Source organism: Pantherophis guttatus, chromosome 1 (genome assembly GCF_059756535.1).
Source record: "Pantherophis guttatus breed Tessera chromosome 1, ASM5975653v1, whole genome shotgun sequence".
NCBI classification, from domain to species: Eukaryota; Metazoa; Chordata; class Lepidosauria; order Squamata; family Colubridae; genus Pantherophis; species Pantherophis guttatus.
This window is the reverse complement of record NC_142063.1, coordinates 129,626,747-129,650,626: the sequence shown is the minus strand read 5'-3', so window position 1 is coordinate 129,650,626 and position 23,880 is coordinate 129,626,747. Positions and strand designations below refer to the sequence as shown.

The 23,880-nt window shown below is 38.1% G+C and overlaps 1 protein-coding gene across 1 annotated transcript; it reads left to right on the top strand.

Annotated features, from left to right (window-relative positions):
* Positions 1-462: 462 nt before the first annotated feature.
* MARCO (macrophage receptor with collagenous structure) lies at positions 463-23,398 on the top strand. The gene is made up of 17 exons (XM_034432779.2): positions 463-619; positions 2,822-2,923; positions 5,836-6,030; positions 7,860-7,904; positions 9,244-9,288; positions 9,983-10,045; positions 10,165-10,197; positions 11,002-11,055; positions 11,155-11,199; positions 11,507-11,614; positions 13,426-13,533; positions 18,013-18,057; positions 19,633-19,716; positions 20,578-20,631; positions 21,540-21,584; positions 22,214-22,387; positions 22,785-23,398. Exons 1-17 carry the CDS (start codon positions 514-516, stop codon positions 22,913-22,915), a joined length of 1,437 nt encoding a protein of 478 aa, XP_034288670.2. The 5' UTR covers positions 463-513; the 3' UTR covers positions 22,916-23,398.
* Positions 23,399-23,880: the final 482 nt, after the last annotated feature.

The window sequence follows — 23,880 nt, the reverse complement described above, 5'->3', positions numbered from 1 at the left end:
CTCTTAGGTGCTCATGGAATCAGGGGGAAGTTTTAGAGCTATTAATACCTTTTCTTCTTGTGCAAACCCTCCACCCCAATCTCCCACTGCTTCAGCATTTTTCTTTCCGCAACTCTCTCATTTCACAATGACAGTTACAGTCTATTAGTTGCTGCAATCACTCCTATCCGTAAAACAATGCTGACTTAAACGTATAGACATGCCTTTACATAAGCACGATGGGTCAAAGAGAGTTAGAGAGAAATCATTGTGCAAATGACAAGAGTCACATTTCAGAATAAGGATTTTAGTATTTAGCTCTATCTCTTTATCCTTAATATTAAAGGGTATATTCACCAGCCCATGCTTAGACTTTTTTGGAGGAAGTACAAAAGGCAGTGTGCTAGGAATTTTTTTCTTTTCTTTTTTGCAAGTCTAGTAAAAATAAAATCCAGCCAATGGCAAGCGTTCTTGTAACAAAATGTATTTCCAGGAGATCCTGATAGGATTACAGTTTACAGTAAAACTTTGATCATGAACAACTTAAATAGCTTCATTGATGATGAATTCAAAGACAACAAAACATTCTCATTGTCAGATAAGATGACTTTTTCTGGACTCACACCATTTGAAATTAGTGGTAAAGTATTTTTACTATTTCATGATCATGTATCCTTAGATCAAAATATCTAAGACAACTTATTAGTGATTGATTAATGAGACTTTGTCTTTTATAAGTTATATTATATTATATTATATTATATTATATTATATTATATTATATTATATTATATTATATTATATTATATTATATTATATTATTATTATATTATATATATTATATATAGTATATATTATATATACTATATATATATAATTATATTATAAATAATATGCATTATTTTATGGCAGTAACATAAAAATATGGAAGGGTGACATGGAATTTCATGATCAAGACTATAATCCTAAATTTGGATTGTAATCTTGGTCATGACATATATGTGATGGGAATACAATGGTTTATGTCTATGCAAATACTTGTATATATGCATAAGTGCCTGTAGGAATTCTCAATCATCCAGGTCATGATAATGTCCCCAAGGTGTTTTTCCAAAAGGAAACTGGACTTTCTTGTTGTTGTTGTTGTTTTCCTTGAAAACATTTTGCTTCTCATCAAAGAATCAGAATTGAAGAAGCTTCTTGGATGAGAAGCAAAAACTCTTCAAAGAAAAAGAAACCCAAGGAAGTCCAGTAGCCGTTTGGAAAAGTACCATTGGGATATGCATAAGTGGTTTCTAAGGCAGACTACTCATTCAGTAGCATGGAAGTTTGAAGAGCACATACACGGATGAATACTTTTTCTCCAGAATTTAGCTGAGGAACCAGAAACCAGAAACCAAGCAGAATAGGTCCTGGTTATGATTTAGATTGGGATCACTGAGATGTTCAGAGCTAATGAGTAGAATAAGCGATAAAAATATATCCTGAAAGAAAGCAATGGCAAACCACTTTTGCACATTGCCATACAGGGAAATCCAGGAGGAGGCAAAAAAGTCAAAATGGGGATTGTGTTTGCATTATTGAAATTCCATCCTTTGGTATGTGCCTGGAGACAACATGCATATGCATAACAGTGGGGCTGTTATGCATAATTGCAGCCATCAACCTGACCTTTTTTTTTTTTTTGACATACATATGTACCTCGGACACCATGTTGACAAGAAAATTTCATAGATGGAATCACTGGAACTGAATCATTGTTACCTTTTCAGTTCTGTACATTTCACTAAGAAAAGAAACAAATGAAATGTGCTTTTGAACTATCTCGTTTGCTAAAAGATATTCCTAGTTAGAGAAATCAGCAGAAGTCTCATTATATATTAATCAAGGATGGATTTAAAGTTGCCTTTCACAATGTGCTGTGACACACTAAGTGCTATTTTTCACACGGGCAAGGTTTTCATTACAACTATTTGTAAAAAATGAAGGTAAAGGTTCCCCTCGCACATATGTGCTAGTCATTCCCGACTCCGTTTCAAAGCCGAAGAGCCAGCACTGTCCTAAGACGTCTCCTTGGTCATGTGGCTGGCATGAAGAGCTTTGTGGGGAAATACACATAACTTTTATTGATGGGGATTGTTGTCCCTTAAAAGTGAGATTGTGTCAATGGGACTTTTCAAATGGACATTGGAGCAAGAACGGATTTCCTCAGAATTGTTCAGCATGCACCTATATCAAGTTTGTAAGATTTTTCAACATTTATTCAACTGGCTGTTGTCACAGATTACATCGAAATACCTTAAGAAGCAAAATTATATTGCTTAGTTGGTTTTATTTTTGTATTGATTGACCTGTATGTCACTGACTTTTACAAAATTTACAGTAAAAGATAGTGAAAATTAGTACTAAGGTGTGGGTTCTTGGGAGACTGTCATTTGTTGATTGTAGTTCTCAGTAGATGTCTTTAGAAATTTGAATGATCAAATATACTTCCAAATAAGCTTGCATAGTTTACACTTACACCGCCTTTTGTCTAGAAATTAGGCAATTAACTCTCTGTTAAACATACCAATAAAGCAGGGGTGGGCAACTGTGGCCCTTTTACAACCTGTGGACTTCAATTCCCAGAATTCCCGAGACAGCCAAGCTGTCCCCTGCAATAAAGGATAACCTGTTTTAATCCTGCTATTCAATTGGATCCATGTTTTATAAAACTTTGGGTAGAAGATTATTATGACCTGAAACTATCATTATTTGACCAGTAATGGTAGTTTCAGTCACTTGTAGAGCCAAATGATGGACTTACATTACGCTTTATATTTTGTTTTTCCCCAAATTTTAGAACCAAACAACAAGAAAAAGACTTGCCGATGCTGCATTTGGTCTCTACTTATAATATATTTGGTTATACTCACAGGAGGCATGGGACTGTTGGCTTATAAAGGTAACCTGTATTAAATGTAATTTAGTTTTTTTTTAATCAAAAGATTAAAAACTGCCTGTTCTCACACTACTGATATTGGTAAATCTAGCTGAGTGAAATCCTTAGTTAACCTGCTGTCTTGGGTAGATACCCTCAGCAGCATTGAAGTATCAGTTCAATGTACTGTATGTTGTATGAAAGTCACAACTGGTGGTAAGGAGCATCATATTATGTCCCCCAAGCAGACAGATGTTTTGTGGTGTCCTCTTTAACTGATTGCTGTATTTCAGATCCTGAAGGGTTTTTTCCCCCTATTGTTAACGATCTGAAAAGAATACAGAGTTAAAAAGGTAAAAAGAACCCACCCATCCTAAAAAGTTCCAAAAAAAGTGAGAGCATTTCTAACTGGTACTTGAAAAATAAAAACAGTGCCAAAGATGATTCCCAGTATTCACTAAATAACCTTCAGACCTTTAGTTTCTCAACTTTAGTTTTCCAGATGCTTTTGTCTTCAGCCACATGTGAGACTGATTAGTCATCCTGGGTTTTCTCATCACAATCTGGGTAGCTCTTTACAATGCTTTTTATCTTGTCAGACAATATTGAATGTAAAAACAGCAGCAACACAACAATAGGAAACCATTCTGTAGTCTAGATTAAATTGCAGAAGTATGCTCGGGACAGAAGAAGCTAAAAGCTAAAAGTGCCGCTTGATTCCAAGAATTCCTGAGCCTTTAGCTGGTGAATTATGACCAACAAGTGGGGCACACCTGGACAGAAAATGTGATACCACCACTTTTCTTTTGATTGGTTGGTTTGTTGATTGATTGATTAATTGATTGATTGATTGATTATGTGCCATCAAGTTGTTTTCTACTCCTGGCAACCACATAGTTTTTCTCTATTTTTCTTTTAGCCTACATTTAAAAAAGAGAGAGAGAAGGAAAAGGAAGTGGGACATTAAAGCATAGAAAAGTCAGGGAGAAAGGAGATGGGAACATCATACTAGAAAAATGGATGATAAATGCACACCAAGACAGAGTAAGACAGTAAATACAGGGATTGTAGGTCAAGGTTAAAGGTCCTTGTGAGACTGCAAAGATTAAAGGCAGCATATTGGATCTTGTAAATGTTCTTAGCTTTCTGGCTAATAATGATGATCTCCATTCCACATCTGCATCACTTGTTTTCTTAGTACTTAATAGTTCACAGCTGAAGCCAGGAATGTTTATATTGGATGCAGCAGGTAGCAGAAGCCACGATCTTGTGGCCATTCCACCATCAGTGATGGTACTATATGAACTTATCCAATGATTGTATACGGCTGATAACAAATGTGCCTCCTATATGAGCTGGAAATGCTGGTGGGTAAACAAATGTTGGTCATGTTCTTGTGATTGCCATTCTTTAAATGTTATCCTACCTCTTCTCAGTATAGAGAACATGTGCTAGAACATGAAACGAGGTTTTAGTGCATTTAAATTGCGTTGAAAGAAGGGCATGGAAGTTCTGCTGGTGGGGCTAATTCAATCATACCATGTTTCCCTGAAAATAAGACCCTGTCTTATATTTTTTTGAACCCTGAAATAAGCGCTTGGCCTTATTGCCATGCGCTCAAAATCCCGATTGGGCTTATTATCAGGAGATGTCTTATTTTGGGGGAAACAGGGTAGGTAGAAGTTACCCTCTAATGTTGCAATGATCACCAGATTGGAAAATCTTCCACTTCCACTCAATTTCTTTGAAGAAATTTTGTTGTTGTTGTTGTTCAGCCACTAAGTTGTGTCTGACTCTTTGTGATCCCATGGACTGCAGCATGCCAAGCACATCTGTTTTCCATTGTCTCCCTGAGTCTGCCCAAGCTCATGTCCACTGTGCTGATGACACTGTCTAATCAGAAGAAACATTAGGGAACACCTATCCCAATAAATGAAGTCTCTGGTCAGCCCCTGTCCCTTTGGAAATGAACATATCATGTCCAAAGAGAATGTCCATAGATAATGTTTTCTTGCTTCGGCAATACCACTGTTCCCATTTTTAAACATCAGATTAAATTGTATTGCATAAAGCAATATATTTCCTCCAAACACTAACTTTGAAGTAGCAAATAGTTACCTATTAATTAAAGTAAAATAATAAAACATGAATATTGAAAAGGCAACGGGCTAATTGAATATGAATTTTGTATCATTCATGTCATAGAAATGTGAAAGAGTCAGTAGGATCCTGCTACAATAATTGATTTGGTGTGTTTTATATAACACTAGCTGGACGCCCATGCTTCACAACAAAACTATGTCATCGGGCATGATAAATTGACACTTAAAGCCTAAAACTTAATGTAGAATGTCTAACTCCATAGCATCAGAGCATGTTAATATAAGGCAACTGGCAGTTGGAACAGTGTTCCTTTCAGGTAGGGAGGGGTAGTAGAACGTCTAACTCCTTAGCAAAAGAGAGTGTGAATATAATCCTGTATACGAAATACTAATGATCTGATGGTCATTTCAAAAAATCCTTTCTTAGCGAGCACCTAGAAGCCAAGAGGAACATACATGCCAAATTTCAAGTTTGTAGGCTTTACCGTTCTGGAGTTTTCGTGATGAGTTAGTGGTATTTGGCTTTTATATATATATAGATTAACAATAACAATAGATCTGTGATTTGGCCAGGTATGACATCGAAGGACACGTCCTGGTGAGAGTTTTCACAAATTGTGATTATTTCTACAACTTCAAGAGAACATTCAAGGCTGAGAATAAGGCTCCCTGACAAAATAATAGGATTTGGTTAAAACAGGAAAATTCTTCACCTAATTTTACATTCTCCCAGGGCTATGTAGAAAAATGAAAATCAATTTTGAAAATTAGCACAGTTGGGTAATGGTGAATAAAGTTTGGCTATTTCATTACTTTCTGTTCAATTTTTCTTAGTCTCTACGATGCACAAAATTATAAATAGCATGCAAGACGGCAGAACAGCAAAATCAGTGTATCATCTTGCCAATGCCTCCATTGAAATCAATCCTCAAAGTGGTCAAGAAAACTGGATCCACAATTTAAAACAAGAATTTTATGTAATCAAATTGAGCAACCAACATTTACAATGGGAAATGGCGAACATTACAGGTATATCCTAGCTTCGTGTAATCTGAATGCAGTTTTATTTTGTTTTGTCCATCTTCCTACTGTGCATATTAAGTATTTTGAATCAGTAATGGGTTTCAAATCCCGGGGCTACCGGTTCACTATCGGTAGCGTGCGGGTGCGTGTGGTCGCTTTGCGATCGCATGGCGCTTTTGTGCATGTGCAGAAGCCTCTGCACATGTGCAGAGCATTTTTGATGACATCTGGGTGGGTGGGCGGAGCCTCATGCCACCACCGTTAATGGTTCGCCTGAACGGGGGAGAACCAGGAGCAACCCACCACTGTTCTGAATGCTGTATACAAAATGGAATGGATTTCTTTGTTCAAATGCCACATTTATAATTCAGGGGACATTTCTGCTCTTGGAGTTCATCGACAAGAGCTTGAATATAAAAAATTAAATTTGATCCATTAAGTCATTAAAATCAAATTCTGTATAGGCTTTTTTTCTCTGAAGCAAATGTACAATTATCTTAATCTCAAAGGTTCCTGATCAAGACCTTTCCAACACTCCCAATTTATGCTGAAGATAACCAGAGTATGTACATAAAAGTATTTATCATTTGCTAGTGATCATGTTGCATCTGCCTCTGTGTATATTATGATATAACCTATATGGGGATGGGTGGGTGGGTGGGTGGGTGGGTGGAAGGAAAGAAAGAAAGAAAGAAAGAAAGAAAGAAAGAAAGAAAGAAAGAAAGAAAGAAAGAAAGAAAGAAAGAAAGAAAGAAAGAAAGAAAGAAGGATCCAATTTGGCACTTTCATCATTTTGATGTAGGTGCTATGATGTTGTAATGATATGTGGGAAAGACCTTGGGAGGTGGAGCAAAGAGATGTTGTCTAGGGATAAGAGACAGCATAACCTGCAGCTGGATAGTGGGTGAGGCAAGAGACTCAGAAAGGATCATCCATAGTTTTAGTTTCTCAGGCTGTAAAGGAAACAACAGGAGAATTCTACTTTCAGATTGTGTAGCTTTACAATAAAGTAAAATTGGATTATCTGGTCATGTTTCCTGTCTGGTCAATCAGGCTGACAGATGTATCATTGATCTGGGGCATTCTGTTGGATTATGATCCAGGTTGGATTAAATAGCAGGTAAAGTCAGTCACAAAGCAACATTCAGAAAACTGTTTGAAGCATGTCTATTGCTATTGCTGCCACCCACAGCTCTACAAGGTCACCAGAATAATCACATTAACATGCACTAGCCCACCCAGTACTACTGTTCAGGATTGGGTATCAGCCCTTTCAATCACCTTAGCAAAGACCAGAAATACTTTTTATACTGATTATATTCCTACTTGTCTGTATTTCATTAGTGCATTTGTTTCTTCTCCATGTAGACTTGTAGCTTGATGAGAGGTGTTGAACCTATTAGAGTCTGCAGTAATTGGGTGGAAATCTCTTGATCTGGTTATAAATACCCAAGAAGGCCCTTCTGTACACCTTGGAAATGTCTTGGCCAATAAAGTGATGGAATGGTTTGGAATGAAACTGAAATAAGGAAATTTGAAAGGAAGAGTTAATCATTTTGCATGATGGAAATGATACTGAGTGGAATTCAAACAAATGATCTAAATGTTCATACTGTACTGTAATCCATGAAAACAAAATGAGGGAAAGGAGGTCATAAATCCCATGGGAATGTTGAAAATGGTAACAATGCAGGTATACATAATGTAACTGGAGAAATGTTAAAATAGGGTTTACATCTGGAGTAGCTGTGCAGCTTGTTTAATAAGCGTGTGAAAACGGATTGGTTTTAGTTACAGACTTATGCTTTTCCAACATATGTCAATATCTTTTTCAGATCAAATTAAAAGTAACATGACTCAAAGAATTGCAGGACCTCCTGGTGAGTAACTCTAGTATGATCTTCTAATCACTTTCTATTCTTTCATTTATTGCTCCAACTTAATTGAGGGATATTTGCTTGCTTGTTTTCTTGCAGACATTACATTATTCCAACTAAATAAACTAAGGCAACATTAGAGAACACCAAGCACCTTTCATTTCAACCCTGAGCTACAAATATTTTCCTTTATTGGGTCCAACTTAATTCCTGTAAAGTATCTGAATGTGATATTCTATAAACAAGCAAATGTCATACATATCTGAGTTCTAGCACACAAAGTAGGCAAGAACAGCTGCTCTAAACTTCTACAGCATTCATTCGAAGCATGGTTATCAAATTGTTCATTTTTGTCTTACCGGATTCAACAACAATGTGTGAGAATGTGCCTGTTGAACACCATTGGTGGATGGATCCACAGAAATTAGCAATAATCTGTATTTGTGCATTATTTGTAAAAGGAACATGAGAACTAATCCTATTATCCAATTTTCAGGGATGGAATATACATGCATGTTTTAAAAAATGTATTTGAAAATGGATAGGTTAATGGAAATAATGTAAAAAGAAAAAGCCAACTAGGAATATTAAAGAAATCATATTAAGGAAGTTTCCAAAAATACCTGTTAAGCGAAATATATATTCTGGGAGAAATGTGCAAGAAAATGCACATGAATTTTCATGTGGATTAAAGAAGAGAAAAGCAGTTAGATGCAGAAATTGGCTGGAACAAATATAAGGAATGAAAAGAGAAAGATTAGTCGCAGAAAGTAATCAGAACTGACAGATTCACCTATCCCTGATGCAAATAGGCTGGGTTGGATAGCTGGACACTTGAGTAGATAGATCCCATGATTATGTATACAAAGTTCAGGAGCAGACAATTTCTTTACATGTAGGCACTTCAGATCTCCTGCCAGATGAATACATGGAAGAAGATTAGGGACAATGGCTACACATTCCCTTCATTCAAAAACACATATTCTCTGAATTTTTCCCATAATTCAATGATGAAAATCCAGTGATGAAAATACTCTTACTAATAAATTCATATACCAGTTATAGTAACATATAAATTTAGTGGCCCTTTAGACTGGTTTCTGCTGCTGATTGTGTGTGTGTGAGAGAGAGAGAGGGGGAGGGAGGGAGGGAGAGAGAGGGGGGAGAGAGAGAGAGGGAGAGGGAGAGGGAGAGGGAGAGGGAGAGGGAGAGGGAGGGAGAGAGAGAGAGAGAGAGAGAGAGAGAGAGAGAGAGAGAGAGAGAGAGAGAGAGAGAGAGAGAGAGAGAATAGCAATTTTGAAGACCAGGATAAAACTAAGAATCTTCTTTTTTTCATAATCAGGTCCCAAAGGAGAAACGGGAATTCCAGGAAGAAAAGGTGACCAAGGTAATAAAGGTCATATTTTCAAATAATCAATTTTGAATTTAGAGCATTGATCTAATTCAAATGTAACAGCTCAGATCCTTTAATAAGCTACATGCCTATATACTTCATGTCCCTCTTACTTGGCCATCTTCCTGAGTAGGATATGAAGTCAGGAACAGTCATGTGTCTTTGTTAAACCTAACAAAATGGCTTCCTAAACTGAATTAATCATAGCCTGAACTGCACCTTGAATTGTCATTGCAAATTGCAAATGTAGCTAGGAAGTCAGATCTAACCTTTATAAATTCATTAACAGCAATAGCACTTAGACTTATATACCGCTTCACGGTGCTTGACAGCCCTCTCTAAGTGGTTTACAGAGTCAGCATATTGCCCCCAACAATCTAGGTCCTCATTTTACCGACCTCGGAAGGATGGAAGTCAACCTTGAGTTTGTCAGGATCATATTCCAGGCAGTGGGCAGAGTTAGCCTGCAATACTGCATTCTAACCACTGTGCCACCAGGGCTCTTTAAAATAATGAATACCTGTTTCATTGCTGAAGTGCAGTCAATGTGAAATGAAATGGCCACTAAAATAGGCAGCCAATATGTAATTTTTATGAAACTGGCAGATTCAAGGGCTGAATTTGAATTATTTATGGCAAGTATATCATATAAAATCTGCTATAACCCCACAACTGTGGTATCTTTCAGGAGATAAAGGTGAAAAAGGAGACATTGGTTTAACAGGAATGAAAGGAAACCAGGGAACAAATGGTAAGCAAATAAAACCACAATCCCTATCTTCGAGCAGAGGGCTGAGGGTGAGGTGATGCTATTACTGAATTTTGGATTTTTTAAACTAAGTGAGTCCCTCCCCCCCTTTTTTTTTTCAGGAATCGGACTTCCTGGACCCAAAGGAGAACCTGGTAATTCCTCAGCTGCAGCCTGAGGCTCTATGCTGTGAAGACAAGAGGGGTGTTATCCAATCCATATGAACCATTTAATTTCTTTTGGATGTTCCTGAAGGACATCACTCTAGATTTTGGTGCTCAGGCCATGAGCCCACCTCAAGTACTCAAGCATCTTTGCTACTTTTTGCAGGAAGATGTCTCAAGAGAGACTCAAGAAGAATATTAGACAACAAAGCAGGCATTATGTGTGTGGGGGGGAGATAACAGTGTATTGGTCTTCTGGAGTGGTGGGAAGAGATTAATTTTCATTAGAACCAGTTATTGCCTTATCTAGATTCCTGCATGCCAGGATATGGGGTACTGTACATTACAGCAAGTTCTCTATGACTATATGGAATATTTATAGCCTTGTAGAATTGTACTATATTGTAGTACATTCTGCCGTGAATTTATTCTAAGATCAAAGGAAGGTGGAGGAACCCACTCCTTGGACCCTGAAATAATAAGAAAGGAAAGACTCTTTTGTCTCTTTTCTCAGGCTGTGGTCAAAAATTTTGATATTCTCCACTGATGATTTTGAAGTGGAGACCTCTGTTAAGCATAATACATCATTTCTAAACCAGAATTCAAAATCTCTCTTAAACCTTTTCCGTCTGTGCTTTATTTCAGATCACAAAACTGAGATGGTTTTAAGTTGAGGACTATTTATATATATATACCTTTCTGCTAAACTGTAAATCCTATTGAGCTCAGTGATACTTAATCCCTAGTATATACAGAGAATAAGATTGCATTTTAATGTATCCTGTATATTTTTAGGAGTTCCAGGAATACAAGGATATGTTGGTTCCCCAGGAGAAAAGGGTGATACAGGTAATAAAGTAATCAGATGCTGAAATTCAAGTAAAGTTTAATTTCGTTGCCAATTCTTGTTTCACATTTATTTTTCTTTTCTCTATATTTTGTTTATAGGAGCCATGGGACCAATAGGGACAAAAGGAGAGCAAGGTTTACCAGGTAGTCTATTTCATGCTGGTGACTAGATTTGCCCCTTTAAACGTTTTTTTCTTAAAGTAATTCTCCTGAGAGATCCTTAAATATCACTTCTTTTGCACTTGAAAACTTCACTGGTCAGACCAGGGAAGTCCAGTCTAGCAACACACCAAAGCAAGTCAAAAGTTTATTATAAGACTACTGCAGCCCTGAGACTACAAATGTAGCTTGAATTGCAATAAGATTAAACCTCTTGACTTCAATACTGGACACTGAGTATGGTGGCTCAATTAAAAATAATTATTAAATGCACACATCTCTTTTATATCAGGTTTATCTGGACTAAATGGTGAAAAGGGATCAAAAGGGGATCTTGGGCCTGCCGGACTAAAAGGAGAACCAGGAATGAAAGGAGAAATGGGGGAGATGGGATCTCGTGGTAAGACGAATTATTATCATTTTGAAATGAGAAATATTTTCTTCCTGCCTATTCTTAATGCAATGCAATTCTGCTGGTGCTATGAGGAAGAGGTGAATGATAAAGTAGCCTGATTCTGTGGGGTTCTTAATAATAATAATAATTTTATTTCTAGAACTTGGTTTAGAGCTGTGGTGGCACAGTGGTTAGAATGCAGTACTGCAGGCTAGTTCTGCTGACTGCCGGCTGCCAGCAGTTAGGCAGTTTGCGTCTCATTGGCTCAAGGCTGACTCAGCCTTCCACCCTCCAGAGGTCAGTAAAATGAGGACCCAGATTGTTGGGGGCAATATGCTGACACTATAAAACCACTTAGAGAGGACTGTAAAGCATTGTGAAGTGATATATAAGTCTAAGAGCTATTGCTATTGGTCGTTTGCCTGCAGGTATTTCATTACCCAACTGCTTGCCACTGATGCTGTTACCTAGTTGGGATATGAAACATCTGTAAGAAAACAATCAAAATCAGAGAGCACCAAGGACCTCACAGTTCAACTCTGAGTTACAAATATTCTTGTCTATTGTCCGGAGTCTCTGAGCTATATCAGATACTTTGCAGGGTTGGCGGCTGTGTAAATTACAGTCTGGGGATAAAACAGAATGAATTCATCTATGTAGCATGGATTCCCGCCAGAAATGTATGATATTGCTTTTGTTACCTGAGTTTGCCCTCAGGAAATAGATTGTAAAGTTTAAGGCTACCAAATTTGGGTTGTAGATCTAGGCTATCACTAGATGGCAGAGTTTCTTGTATTTCTTTGCTGCCATCTATCATTTCTTAGCAACTGAAATCAGTAATGCCTAATTTCTTTTAGGTTCATTTTTAAAGGAAAAGTCACTTATTTATTTTTCTTATTACAATATGGATAGCTATTACATTAACATAATTCCGAGACACATTATACAGAAAGAAATCTACCAGGTAAATTAAATCGGGTACCATACATGTGAAAAGTTATCATATATAAGAAGTACTCCAATTATAATTATTATTAAGGTAAATCATAAAATCCAACCAATTTAATCAAATTATGGTACCTGCTTCTGAAATCTCATGACTTGTAGGAAAAAAAATCATAAAAATAAGTTTGCCTATGATTTTCTTTCCTAATAGCTTTTCCAAACTACTTTAAAATTCTCCCCAACCCATTTTATGTATTTTATGTAATTTACTTATATGTCTCTCCACTTGACAAACATTTTATTTCCTATTCCACACTGTGTTCAATCATTTATTCAAATCCAACCAAACTAAACTCAAAACTCAACTCCCTCAGCTCACAGCTGTGACTATGGGTACTATCTTTTTTTTTTTTTTTTTAAAGAAGAAGTTGCAAGCTAGATGTGTTGTAATTGTTAAAGCCTGAAGTAAAATACTTCTGTGACCCAAAATTGCACAATCTTTGTTAATGGAGTGCCTTCTAGATGGGTCGATGGCCTTCGTTTCTCATAATTCTCTAGCCAGTTTGGCATTCTGGTTGTGAGTTATTGAGGCTACCTTCTAAATCATGTAGAAACTCCAGATTGAGAAAAATCTGTCTTAATTCATCATACACATGACAAATGATCTCAAGGGCCTGTTGACCCAGAAACAAACTATACAGCTTCATCATTAATAGAAAGAGCTAATTGATTAGACTGTGATTGTCCTCAGTGAAGCAGATATTAAGCAAATTAGTTGTGTTATGATGATGCTGCAACTGAAAACAAATCAGGGACTATACACACGAGAAAACGTCTGCCTTTACGCTTAGTGTGTTTAACTTGCTAAACAGGCTTACCAGGATCGAAAGGAGAAACTGGTGAAAGCGGAATCATGGGCCCAAGAGGATTAACTGGTCATACAGGAGAGAAGGGAGAGAAGGGAAATCAAGGCCAGGATGGTAAGTGAAAACAACCAAGTGCTATATTGAATGTCATATTTAGATCATGGAGGATAGTCAAGTACTCAATATATTTTCATAGTTAATGTGACATTTACTATTTTCAGAAGTAAATAGTGGGAACATGATATGGGTTAGTATTACGGTATCATTCAACCAACTACTCAGACAACAAACAAACCATAGTCAGCCATATTTTAGCAGTTCCCTTTCTTTCTTACTGGAATCTTAGCAATCTTTACACTGTTTGACTAGTTGTTTTCTGTTTTCTGTTTTCTGTTTTCTTTATTAATTTGGGTGGGGCGGAGGAATAAGAAAACATGGTGACATAACAGAGCAGAGACCTACAACACACGGAGTGGAGAAAATCCCAAATTTCACATCTTCCATAGGGAATGAAATAGAACTGGGAACAGCAGAGTAATAGATACCACATCTAAGTGAACAACCTAGGACTATAGGTGAGATCTGTAAAACTACTACAAGCCATGGTTTTATAGGCTATGTTTAACCCATTTGTCTATAATCTGGGTCCCTACATCACATTAGATTTAACTAGTGGTGGGTTGCTCCCGGTTCGCACCGGTTCGCAAGAACCGGTAGTAAAAATTTGTAGTAGTTCAGAGAACCGGTAATAATATTGGCTGGCCATGCCCCGGAACCGGTCCCTGGCCCGATCACTGCTCACTTACCCCGCCCACCTCATCAGAGGCTTTTTTTTTTAACTTTTAAAAGCATTTTTTTCTACAACCTCTTCAGCCGAAAAAATGTTTTTAAAAGAAAAATAAAGCCTCTGATGATCGCGCAGCTCAGCTGGGATCGTCAGAGGCTTTTAAAAGCATTTTTTCTACAACCTCTTCAGCCGAAGAGGTTGTAGGGGGAAAATGCCTTTAAAAGCCTCTAGCAATCCCAGCTGAATTGCCTGATCATCATAGGCTTTTAAAAGCATTTTTTTCTGCAACCTCTTAAGGTTGTAGAAAAAATGCTTTTAAAAGTAAAAAAAAAAAAGTTGGCCACGCCCACCCAGTCACATTAACCCCCACCAAGCCATGCCCACAAAATAAGCCACGCCCACAGAACCAGTAGTAAAAAAAATTAAAACTCACCCCTGAATTTAACCATATCATGGCTTAGGGCAGGGGTCTTCAAACTTTGCAAATTTAAGACTTGTGGACTTCAACTCCCAGAATTCCTCAGCTAGTCATGCTGGCTGTGGAATTTTGGGAATTGAAGTCCCTAAGTCTTAAAGTTGCCAAGTTTGGAGAGCCCTGGCTTTGGGTATCATGTGAATCAGTTCATTGCCATGCCTCTGAAATGCTAAGGAAAAATAGCTAGTCAGATATTCTCATTGTGAAGGAAGTAGTCTAAACAATCTTGTTCTGCTCCATGAATTCATTCCTCAGAATGCTATTAATATATCCAAAGTGTTGTCCTATTGACTACTAGGGGAACTAGTAGAGATAGCAGGTAATGGACTCTTTGTTCTTCTGAATGTCCCTACTTTGATTGTCCCTGATAGAGGACTGATGCTCTGAGGCTGTCCTTTTAGTCTACTACCTATAGGGGGAAAAAGAATAATTTCTTCTCATTTCTATCACTATGACATTAGAAAGCTCAGAGATGCAAGTTTATTTTTGGTGCCCTAAATATCAAGTGGAAGCCCAAATAATGTCAATAATGTACCATGAGGTCATCACATTAATAGTATACTGTACATTGCATTTGTTGTTGTTGTTATTATATTATGGTCTCCTGAGACATATGACATCATGCTCCTTGCCCATGACTGGATCTAGTAACTTTCTTAATCAACACTATTCTCACCCTTTGAGGCCTTAAGACTTATTAGCTTTGGTTCCATCGGATATATATGAATTCTAAGTAAAGGTGAAATCTACTTACCTTCTTTACCGGTTCAGAAGCGCACGCACGCGCGTCATGTGCACACGCAGACCTTCTGTGCATACGCAAAACCTTCTGGACATGCACAGAAGCAGGGGTGGGTTCTACTTACCTTTACTACTGGTTCACAACGGGGCCGCAAACTACATCATACCGGCTCTATTGGATAGATGGAATACCACTTACACAGTGTTCAACTTTACCTGTCTCTACTCCCCTTACTTGTCCCAGCTTCTGCTAATCTAGCAGTTTGAAAGCACATAAAAATGCAAGTAGAAAAATAGGGACTACCTTTGGTGGGAAGGTAACAGCGTTCTGTGTGCCTTTGGTGTTTAGTCATGCTGGCCACATGATCACAGAGACGTCTTCGGACAGAGCTGGCTCTTCAGCTTTGAAACAGAGATGAGCACCACCCCTAGAGTCAGGAACGACTAGCACATTTGTGCGAGGGGAACCTTTACCTTACCTTACTCCTTAATTCAACCTTGGTGTCCTCCAGAGTTGTAGATTTCTTCAGTCCATTCTCAGCCACTCCTGAGGATTAAAGAAACATAGCACATCTGGGTTGGGGAAATCTCCCTTAAGTGGGCACTATTTTTCTTTTAAAAGGTATGAATAGAATATATATTATCATTGGGATAATTTATTCAAATATCATTTGCTGTCCTTTAGTTTCTGCCTTATGACTTTTCAATAATTGATTTTTTAAATTGTTTTTCTCCCACCAAGACCCATGATGATTTAATGTTTTTCATTAGTCTTCCACTCAAGGCATTAGTGCTACATTTGACATTCTAGAACTATAATCCAGTTGGTAGTTTTACTCATCCCTAAATATATTCCTGCAACCTCTCCTTCATGTAGAAGTTTCAAAGGGTATATTCTCCTATTCTCGTTTTTATGTTTATATTTTATATTTCACATTTTGAAACTTCCCATCTCCCTCAGAGAGGGACTCTGGATGGTGTACAATATAATGTATAAATTTAGAATTTAGAAGAAGGCATGGATGATTATAGGTAAAGGTAAAGGTTCCCCTCGCACATATGTATTAGTCGTTCCCAACTCCAGGGGGCAGTGCTCATCTTTGTTTCAACATCTTAGCCACTGAGCCACTGTGTCATGGATGACTAAATGCTGTTGAAAATTACTTTAAATGGTGAAGGGAGGGTTGTCATGGCATTAATCAGCCCAGTGGTGGGTTGCCCCTGGTTCGCACCGGTTCTATAGAACTGGTACTAAAACCAGCGGGAGGCTCCACTCACTGACCCTGACATCATCAAAACGCTTCTGCGCATGCACAGAAGAGCACAGAAGAGCCCATTGTGAACCGGTAGTAAAGGTAAGTAGAACCCACCCTTGAATCAGCCCCACAACTTTGCTCCTCTGGGCTCCCTACTCAAAACTGAAAAGCAGACAAGGCTCTCTTCTTAGACCCTGCCAGTCAGAATTCTTTAACAGATGGGGTCTGCAACATACCTTCTCTGCCTGACTACATGGTATGGGCCAAAGTATTCAGACGAAGATGGTTCCACAGGTAAACTGGTCCCATGTGGGGTTTACATAACTGACACCTTGAATTGGACCTGGGAGCAAACTGGTACCCAATGCAGTTCACAGAGCAAAGATGTTACATGTTTCAGATAGCCCCATGTAGAGTGCATTGCAATAGTCTAGATGACCAAGGCATGAGTGACCAAGCAGAGGGTCTCGCTATCCAGGGAAGGATATAACTGGTGCACAACACAAAGTTGAACAAAGGCCCTCCTAGCCATGGCTGCTATTTGCTCTTGGACCAGGAACTATGAGTCCAGGAGGACCCCAGATTATGTACTGGGTCTGTCTGAAGACCAAAAATGATAAACGTCTGGATACAGAGCGGCCCATCCACTGACTTACCAGGGTACAGCTGAAGTCAGTTTTTCCTCATCCAGTCCCCACAGCTTCCAGGCACTATGAAAAAATGCCCACAGCATTACTTAATTTACCTGAAATGGAGATATATAACTCTATACCATCAGCGTATTTGTATCCCGTGGTGGCAGATGATCTTGGCCAGCAGTTTCATGCAGATATTAAAAAGGAGCAGAGAGCACTGAGACCTGTGGTAAATAGGTCATAAAACCCGAAACTGTGCCACCCATCCTCAATTAAATAATTTTAATTTTTAATTTTAATAATTTTAATAATTATTTTAATTATTTTAATTAGCAATTTTATGATGTTTGTGTATCTATATTTTTCTTGACTGTACACCACCTTGAGTCCTATGGGAGAAAGGCGGTATAGAAATATAATAAATAAATAAATAAATAAATTCCCTAAATTGGCCCAAAAAGTTACCATGGTCAACGGTACCGAAAGCTTCTGAGAAGTCAAGAAGACCAAGGATGGATGCATCACCTCCATCTTTCTCCCACCAGAAATCATCCAGGAATGCGACCAATGCTGATTGGTCTATATTTTCTATATAATATATCATTTCATATGTCATGTTCATAACATCCAAAGAATGTCCTTTCACTTATAGAAACACACTCAGATATACAGACAAGGAAATATTATTTTCTCTTTCAGGTCCACAAGGTTTCAACGGTCCTCCTGGACTACAAGGAGATAAAGGTAAATAATGTTGTATAAATGCAATTGAAATGCCCTTCTTATCACCTATACCCTGACACAAACATTCTCCAACACTATAACCCTATACTTACCAGAAGTCAATTTCCTTATATTCAGTCGCATTTATTCTTACATACTGTAGATGTGTTCAGGAGCACAATAGTCTCACCCACTTCCTGGAAGTAAATGTTGCTGAATTTAACAAAGGTTACTTTTGAGTGAAAATCCATGGGATTGTACTTCACAGCAAAGTATGCTTACTAGGCAATAAGACACGCAGAGGCCAATAGGACTTACACCTGAGTAAATACTAAAACAAGAGCGACTAAAGATTTTTCCTAGAAATAATTTGACATAATATAGAGAAGTCTTCACTGAAATTGCTAGATGTAACTACATTGTTGTTCCTAAAAAAGGAAGTGACTACTGCTCACTTATTTGGCACCAGATTGTATATTTTAAAAGTGTAATTTGCAGACTTTCTTCCCCTTTTTCTCCTCTTTCATTGATCAGCTCTTTCTACCTCATGAGCAATTATCAATTTATGAAGGGATTTTGACCTTCCTCCACATTAGTCAATGGACGGGGTTTCTCCCAAATGGTAAAAATGAATTTTCAGTCTCTGTTTAGCCTTCTAAACACCGTTCCATGTTATAGATTTGCAGGCAAAAACTGTTCTTACTGACATCAGCAAGAAACGATACATGGTGATGTGAATCAGCAAAAGATGAGGCAGGATATGGTGGCCATTCTCTGCATTTCCTTTTGATACAAAGCTGCTTACAGCAGGAGGTTGACAGTAAGAGCAGATTTTGCTTGCAAATCTATAATGTGGAACCAAAGGGGCAAATCTACAGAGCAAAATCATCTACGGTAGTCTGGCATAACCTAGTACAGGTAGTCCTTGACTTACGATCGCTCACTTAGCAACTGTTTGAAGTTACAACGGACCCACCAGAGCTACTTACAGCCTAGGTTTCAAAGTTCTGATGACTGCCCTCTTTTGGTCATGTGATTGCATTTGGGGTGCTTGGCAAGTGGCCTGCATTTATGACCATTTCCAGTTTCCTGCATGTGACTGGGATTTATTACATTTGTTTTTGGCCAGAAACCAGCATTTACTTATGATGTCCAGGTATAATGGGTTCACTTAACAATTGCCACTTTCATTTAATGACTGTGGCACTCATTTAATGACCGTGGTGTTTGCTTAACCAAAAAACTGTTGTAAAATTGGGCAAGGTCCCTTGATGACTTGCTTGATGACCACCAGGTTCAATTGCACTCATAAATCAAGGACTACCTATAGTCTATGTACCTTCTGATCGACAACTTCCAGAAGCCACAGTTTACATGACTAATGTTGGCCTGCTTTTTAGACACAGTGGTTATGAAGTCTAGGAGTTGTAGTTCAAAATGTTTTGACAGCACATGGTCAGGACCACTGTTCTATTACTAAGTAATATTTTGTTATCAAATTAAAAGGATGATTCTTAGCACACCTTTCTTTGTACACAATGTGCAACTATTCCTTCACATTTGGTATGCTATCACACCCTTTGATTCACTTAACAGGTGCTACTGGAAATGTGGGTCGACCAGGAGCTCTTGGCCCAAAGGGTGAAAAAGGGGAGACAGGAGCAGCAAGTCAAGTTCCAGGTAAGCAAATACCATGGTTTTTTTTTAAAAAAAATATATTATTGAAGTCAATATTCCTCTGGTCTCCAGTTCAATTAATAACCAGGGCCTGGTGGCTCAGCAGACTAATAGCATTGTGATTAACACCAGCTGTCTGCAATTACTGTAAGTTCGAATCTCTCCAAGGCTCAAGGTTGACTCAGCCTTCCATCCTTTCTAAGGTAGGTGAAATGAGGACCCAGTTTGTGGGGGCAATAAGCTGACTTTGTATAAAATATACAAAAGTATGAAGGCTATTGCTTAATGCATTGTAAGCCACCCTGAGTCTCCAGAATTAAAAAAAAAATTCATACATAAAAATTCTTTTTTTCTGAATGCCAATTATATAGCGGTTTTAAATTTGTAAGTCTTTAAAAAAAGTCCTTGTATCAAAGAAACAAAGTAAAACTCACCAGATGTCAAATTAAACTTGCCATTTTGAAAGTCTCTAATATCCATGGTATAGTTAAGTAGATCATCTCCAAATGTGATTACAATGTGAGCGTAGCTAGCTTAACATTCTTTTTAAAGGCACTGTTACAATTGAGAGCAAGAAGTTATCTCCTTGTTTCAGGGCACTCAATCCAATAGGGGCATTACAATCCCCTTGTAAGGAGCTGCCATTCAGAGCTTGTGGACAATCTCCTGTTCTTCTTTTCTCCAGAGAGTTTCCAAAGGACTGGTCTACTTGCCAATTTTTCATGGCAGTCCTAGTCTCTGCTGTTCATAGAGACATATTTAGTCAACCATGACTCACCTGACAGCTGAAAGAGCTGCAAATAGGATGCTGAAACATTAGCTTCCAAAGACTGTCTAACCTGTAGTTCTTCTTTCTTCTCTCAGGCCCACGAGGACAAAAAGGTGATCAAGGTCAAAAAGGTAGTAAGGGAGATACAGGTAAATTCCAAAATCAATATCAATATTTTGCACATATATATAATCAAATGCATATGAACGTTATGTTTTGTTTTGGCAGAATATGGATTTATCATGTTTAATTATTATAGGCAAGTATAGCCCAAAGTGCACTCATGATAACTCTCAACCCACTCTCCATAAATTCCTTTTTATTGAAGGTACTGGATTACCCCGTATGCCCTGTTTGGTTGCTCTTTAATGGAAAGCCACTGTAAAGATTCTATAATGCTGCTTCTCCAATTTTGTTGTTTCATACATGGGGGAAAATTAGCCTATTATGGTAGTAGCAAAGAAAGGAATTGCAAACAAAAATCCATTCCAGGACCACACATTTTCAAGGGGTCCATGAAGTAAAATAAATATTTTCTCTGTTTTAATTTCTAATAAATATTGATAGGCATAACCCACACAAACCAAACTTTTCAGGGTCCTCAATCATTTTTTTAAAAAAAATTAAATATATATAAATATAAATTTGGTATAAAATAGTTTGTCATGAATGCTACTGCTTGAGGGCTCTTGGATTGGAGCTGAAAGGCGAAAGGGATGCAATATGCTCCCTCCCATATGCTGGGGTAGACCAGGTGTCTCGATAGAAAAACACTTAAACTTTCCCTTGGCTCAAACTGATGAAGGGAGAAGAATTTGTGGCTCAGAGATTAATACAACTGCCTAACATGCAGGCAGCCCAAGTTTGAATCCAAGTAAGGGTATGGCTAGCAAGTAGGATAGATAATATCTTTCTGGTGCATGTTGTATTTGTTTTATTCATTTATAACTCCATTGTGTACTGTTTCTGCTTTCATTTATGATTTTTTAAAAAAAACACACACACAAATTATCTGGATGTTTCATTAACACTTGTTTGGTTAATTCTCTTAAACTAGGATCACCAGGAGCACAAGGTTCTAAAGGTGAAAAGGGCATCTCAGGTAAATTATTCCCAACAAACAATTTGTAAAACTTTTTTGAACACGTGAAGCTTCATATGAGCTGGGTTTTTTTATCTAGCATCAGAGCAAAACCATAGCAAAAGCACAATTTAAAAAAAAAAAGCACATACAGCTATGCCTGTTCCAGAAGTAGGCAAAACAAAGATAATATCCTTTGTATCAGGACTTATAGATAAGTAATATGGTGCAGTCCTTTTGTTAGAAAAGCTATTTGTGCTTATTATCCTTTGTATTCCTACATTTTAATCCAGGGGTTGTCTTCAGGACCTAACTAATTGTTAGTGTTATGTTATTCTTTGCCAGGAGTGGCTTATCCATTCAGGTGAACCTGGGGCATCAGGTTTAATAGAGAAGCCAATATTAAGAAACAGAATCAAAATTTACGAACACCAAAATAAATTTATGGAGCATCAGTTGCAGGATTTGCCGAGAATGCTGTATTAAAAATCCCCCATTTTCCTCTAAGAGAGTTTATACTGAACCCTCCTTTAGATGTGGAAAATGTATAGCTGGAATAGAAAGGTTCTTTTTCAATGGATACTTGGCGCAATCAAACCCTTAATGCTTTTGCCATTGTCTTTTGAAATTGCATACGCGAACAACCACAGGATTCGGTGCTTTCCTGAGACTCGTAGGACAAGACAACCGTGGCCGTGTGGAGATTCTGCACAACGGGCAATGGGGCACCATCTGTGATGATCATTGGGATGTGAATGATGGCCATGTGGTTTGCCGTATGCTGGGGTTCAGTCAAGCTGTTAATACCTTCACTGCAGCTGCAGGTAATCTACTTCACAACTTCCATCAAATCAGAAAACAAGAGATTTTGTCTTCCTTCCTTCCTTCCTTCCTTCCTTCCTTCCTTCCTTCCTTCCTTCCTTCCTTCCTTGCTTCCTTCCTTCTTTCCTTCCTTCCTTCCTTCCTTCCTTCCTTCCTTCCTTCCTTCCCTCCCTCCTGAAACATGGCAAGGGAGCATCTTTGCTCTGGCCCTTTGTTCTAGAGAGGAATTTTAGTCATCTGAGAGTACAGCAAAAGGGAATATGGTTCCCTCAACAATCCCTTATATTTATACGATCAGGTCACACAGCACAATGACGTCAACAGAATTTGTTTTCTCACCTTGGAAACAATTTATATATTAACTCATTATATCTCTGCTTATGTATTTTGGCTCATCAGGATCTGGACAAATCTGGCTGGATGACGTGCAATGTTCAGGAAACGAACTCTCCATTTATCTGTGCAGTAAACGTGAATGGGGTGAAAACAACTGCAGTCATGGTGAAGATGCTGGGGTTGAGTGTGCTTAAGGCAGTTTTGCAGCACAACCTGTAAAATAATATTGAAATAAGCATCTCAGTCTCATCATGTGGTGTGTATCTTACTGATCGGTTACCTAACGCTCATTGTCTTCTGTTGCATCAATGTATTTTTAGGTTCTTCTTTGATCAGAGCCAATTTTAAGGATGTACTTGATGTATCTAGGCTCATAGGTACACTGAGGAATGTTTTTATGTAAAAATCCCATAAATTGTATCTCCATTCACCTGGATGAAGGATCTATTGATACAATTGGACTTCCTGATAAGAAGCACATGTGGAAGATACATACCACAACACAATGAATATCTGTCAAGTTAGATTTCATCTTCAATAAAGTACAATGGCTTTGCTAGGTTCTTCTGTAGATAAAACAACTAAACTTCACATCATTGTTTTATAAAGCAGCTGGGATTCCAGGAAACGTTCACAGCCTTTTTCACCTGAAATAAAACTTTACAAAAAAGAATGACCATGTTTCTTTAGCCTGTATCTTACTTTCACCCTCTTCCAGGGATGCCTTTTCTTGAAATTCCACATCAGGGTGACATCATGTTGAATCTTGATTCCGAACCTGTGCATTGCTCCAGAGAACTCAAATGCACTGCTCTCCTATTGTGAGCCTTTGTCTTCCTTCAAGGCATAGCCCTTTGGGTGTCTGAAGCCGAGTCTAAGATATTAGCAATAGCACTTAGACTTATATACCACTTCATAGTGCTTTACAGCCCTCTCTAAGCGGTTTATAGAGTCAGCAATTGCCCCCCAACAATCTGGGTCCTCATTTTACTGACCTTGGAAGGATGGAAGGCTGAGTCAACCTTGAGCCACTCAGGATTGAACTCCTGGAGTGAGCAGTGAGTTAGCCTGCAGTACTGAATTCTAATCACTGCACCACCACGGCTCTTCGGCAATTCCCCAGGGCCAACTCGCCCAGCCAACTTGTGCAATCCACTTG

Excerpts from the sequence above, each read along its gene's own strand:
- MARCO (XM_034432779.2), top strand. The coding sequence starts at position 514 with ATGAACAACTTAAATAGCTTCATTGATGATGAATTCAAAGACAACAAA. Across the intron at positions 7,905-9,243 it reads AAGAATTGCAGGACCTCCTG|GTCCCAAAGGAGAAACGGGA; the intron begins GTGAGTAACTCT and ends TTTCATAATCAG. Across the intron at positions 11,615-13,425 it reads GGGGGAGATGGGATCTCGTG|GCTTACCAGGATCGAAAGGA; the intron begins GTAAGACGAATT and ends CTTGCTAAACAG.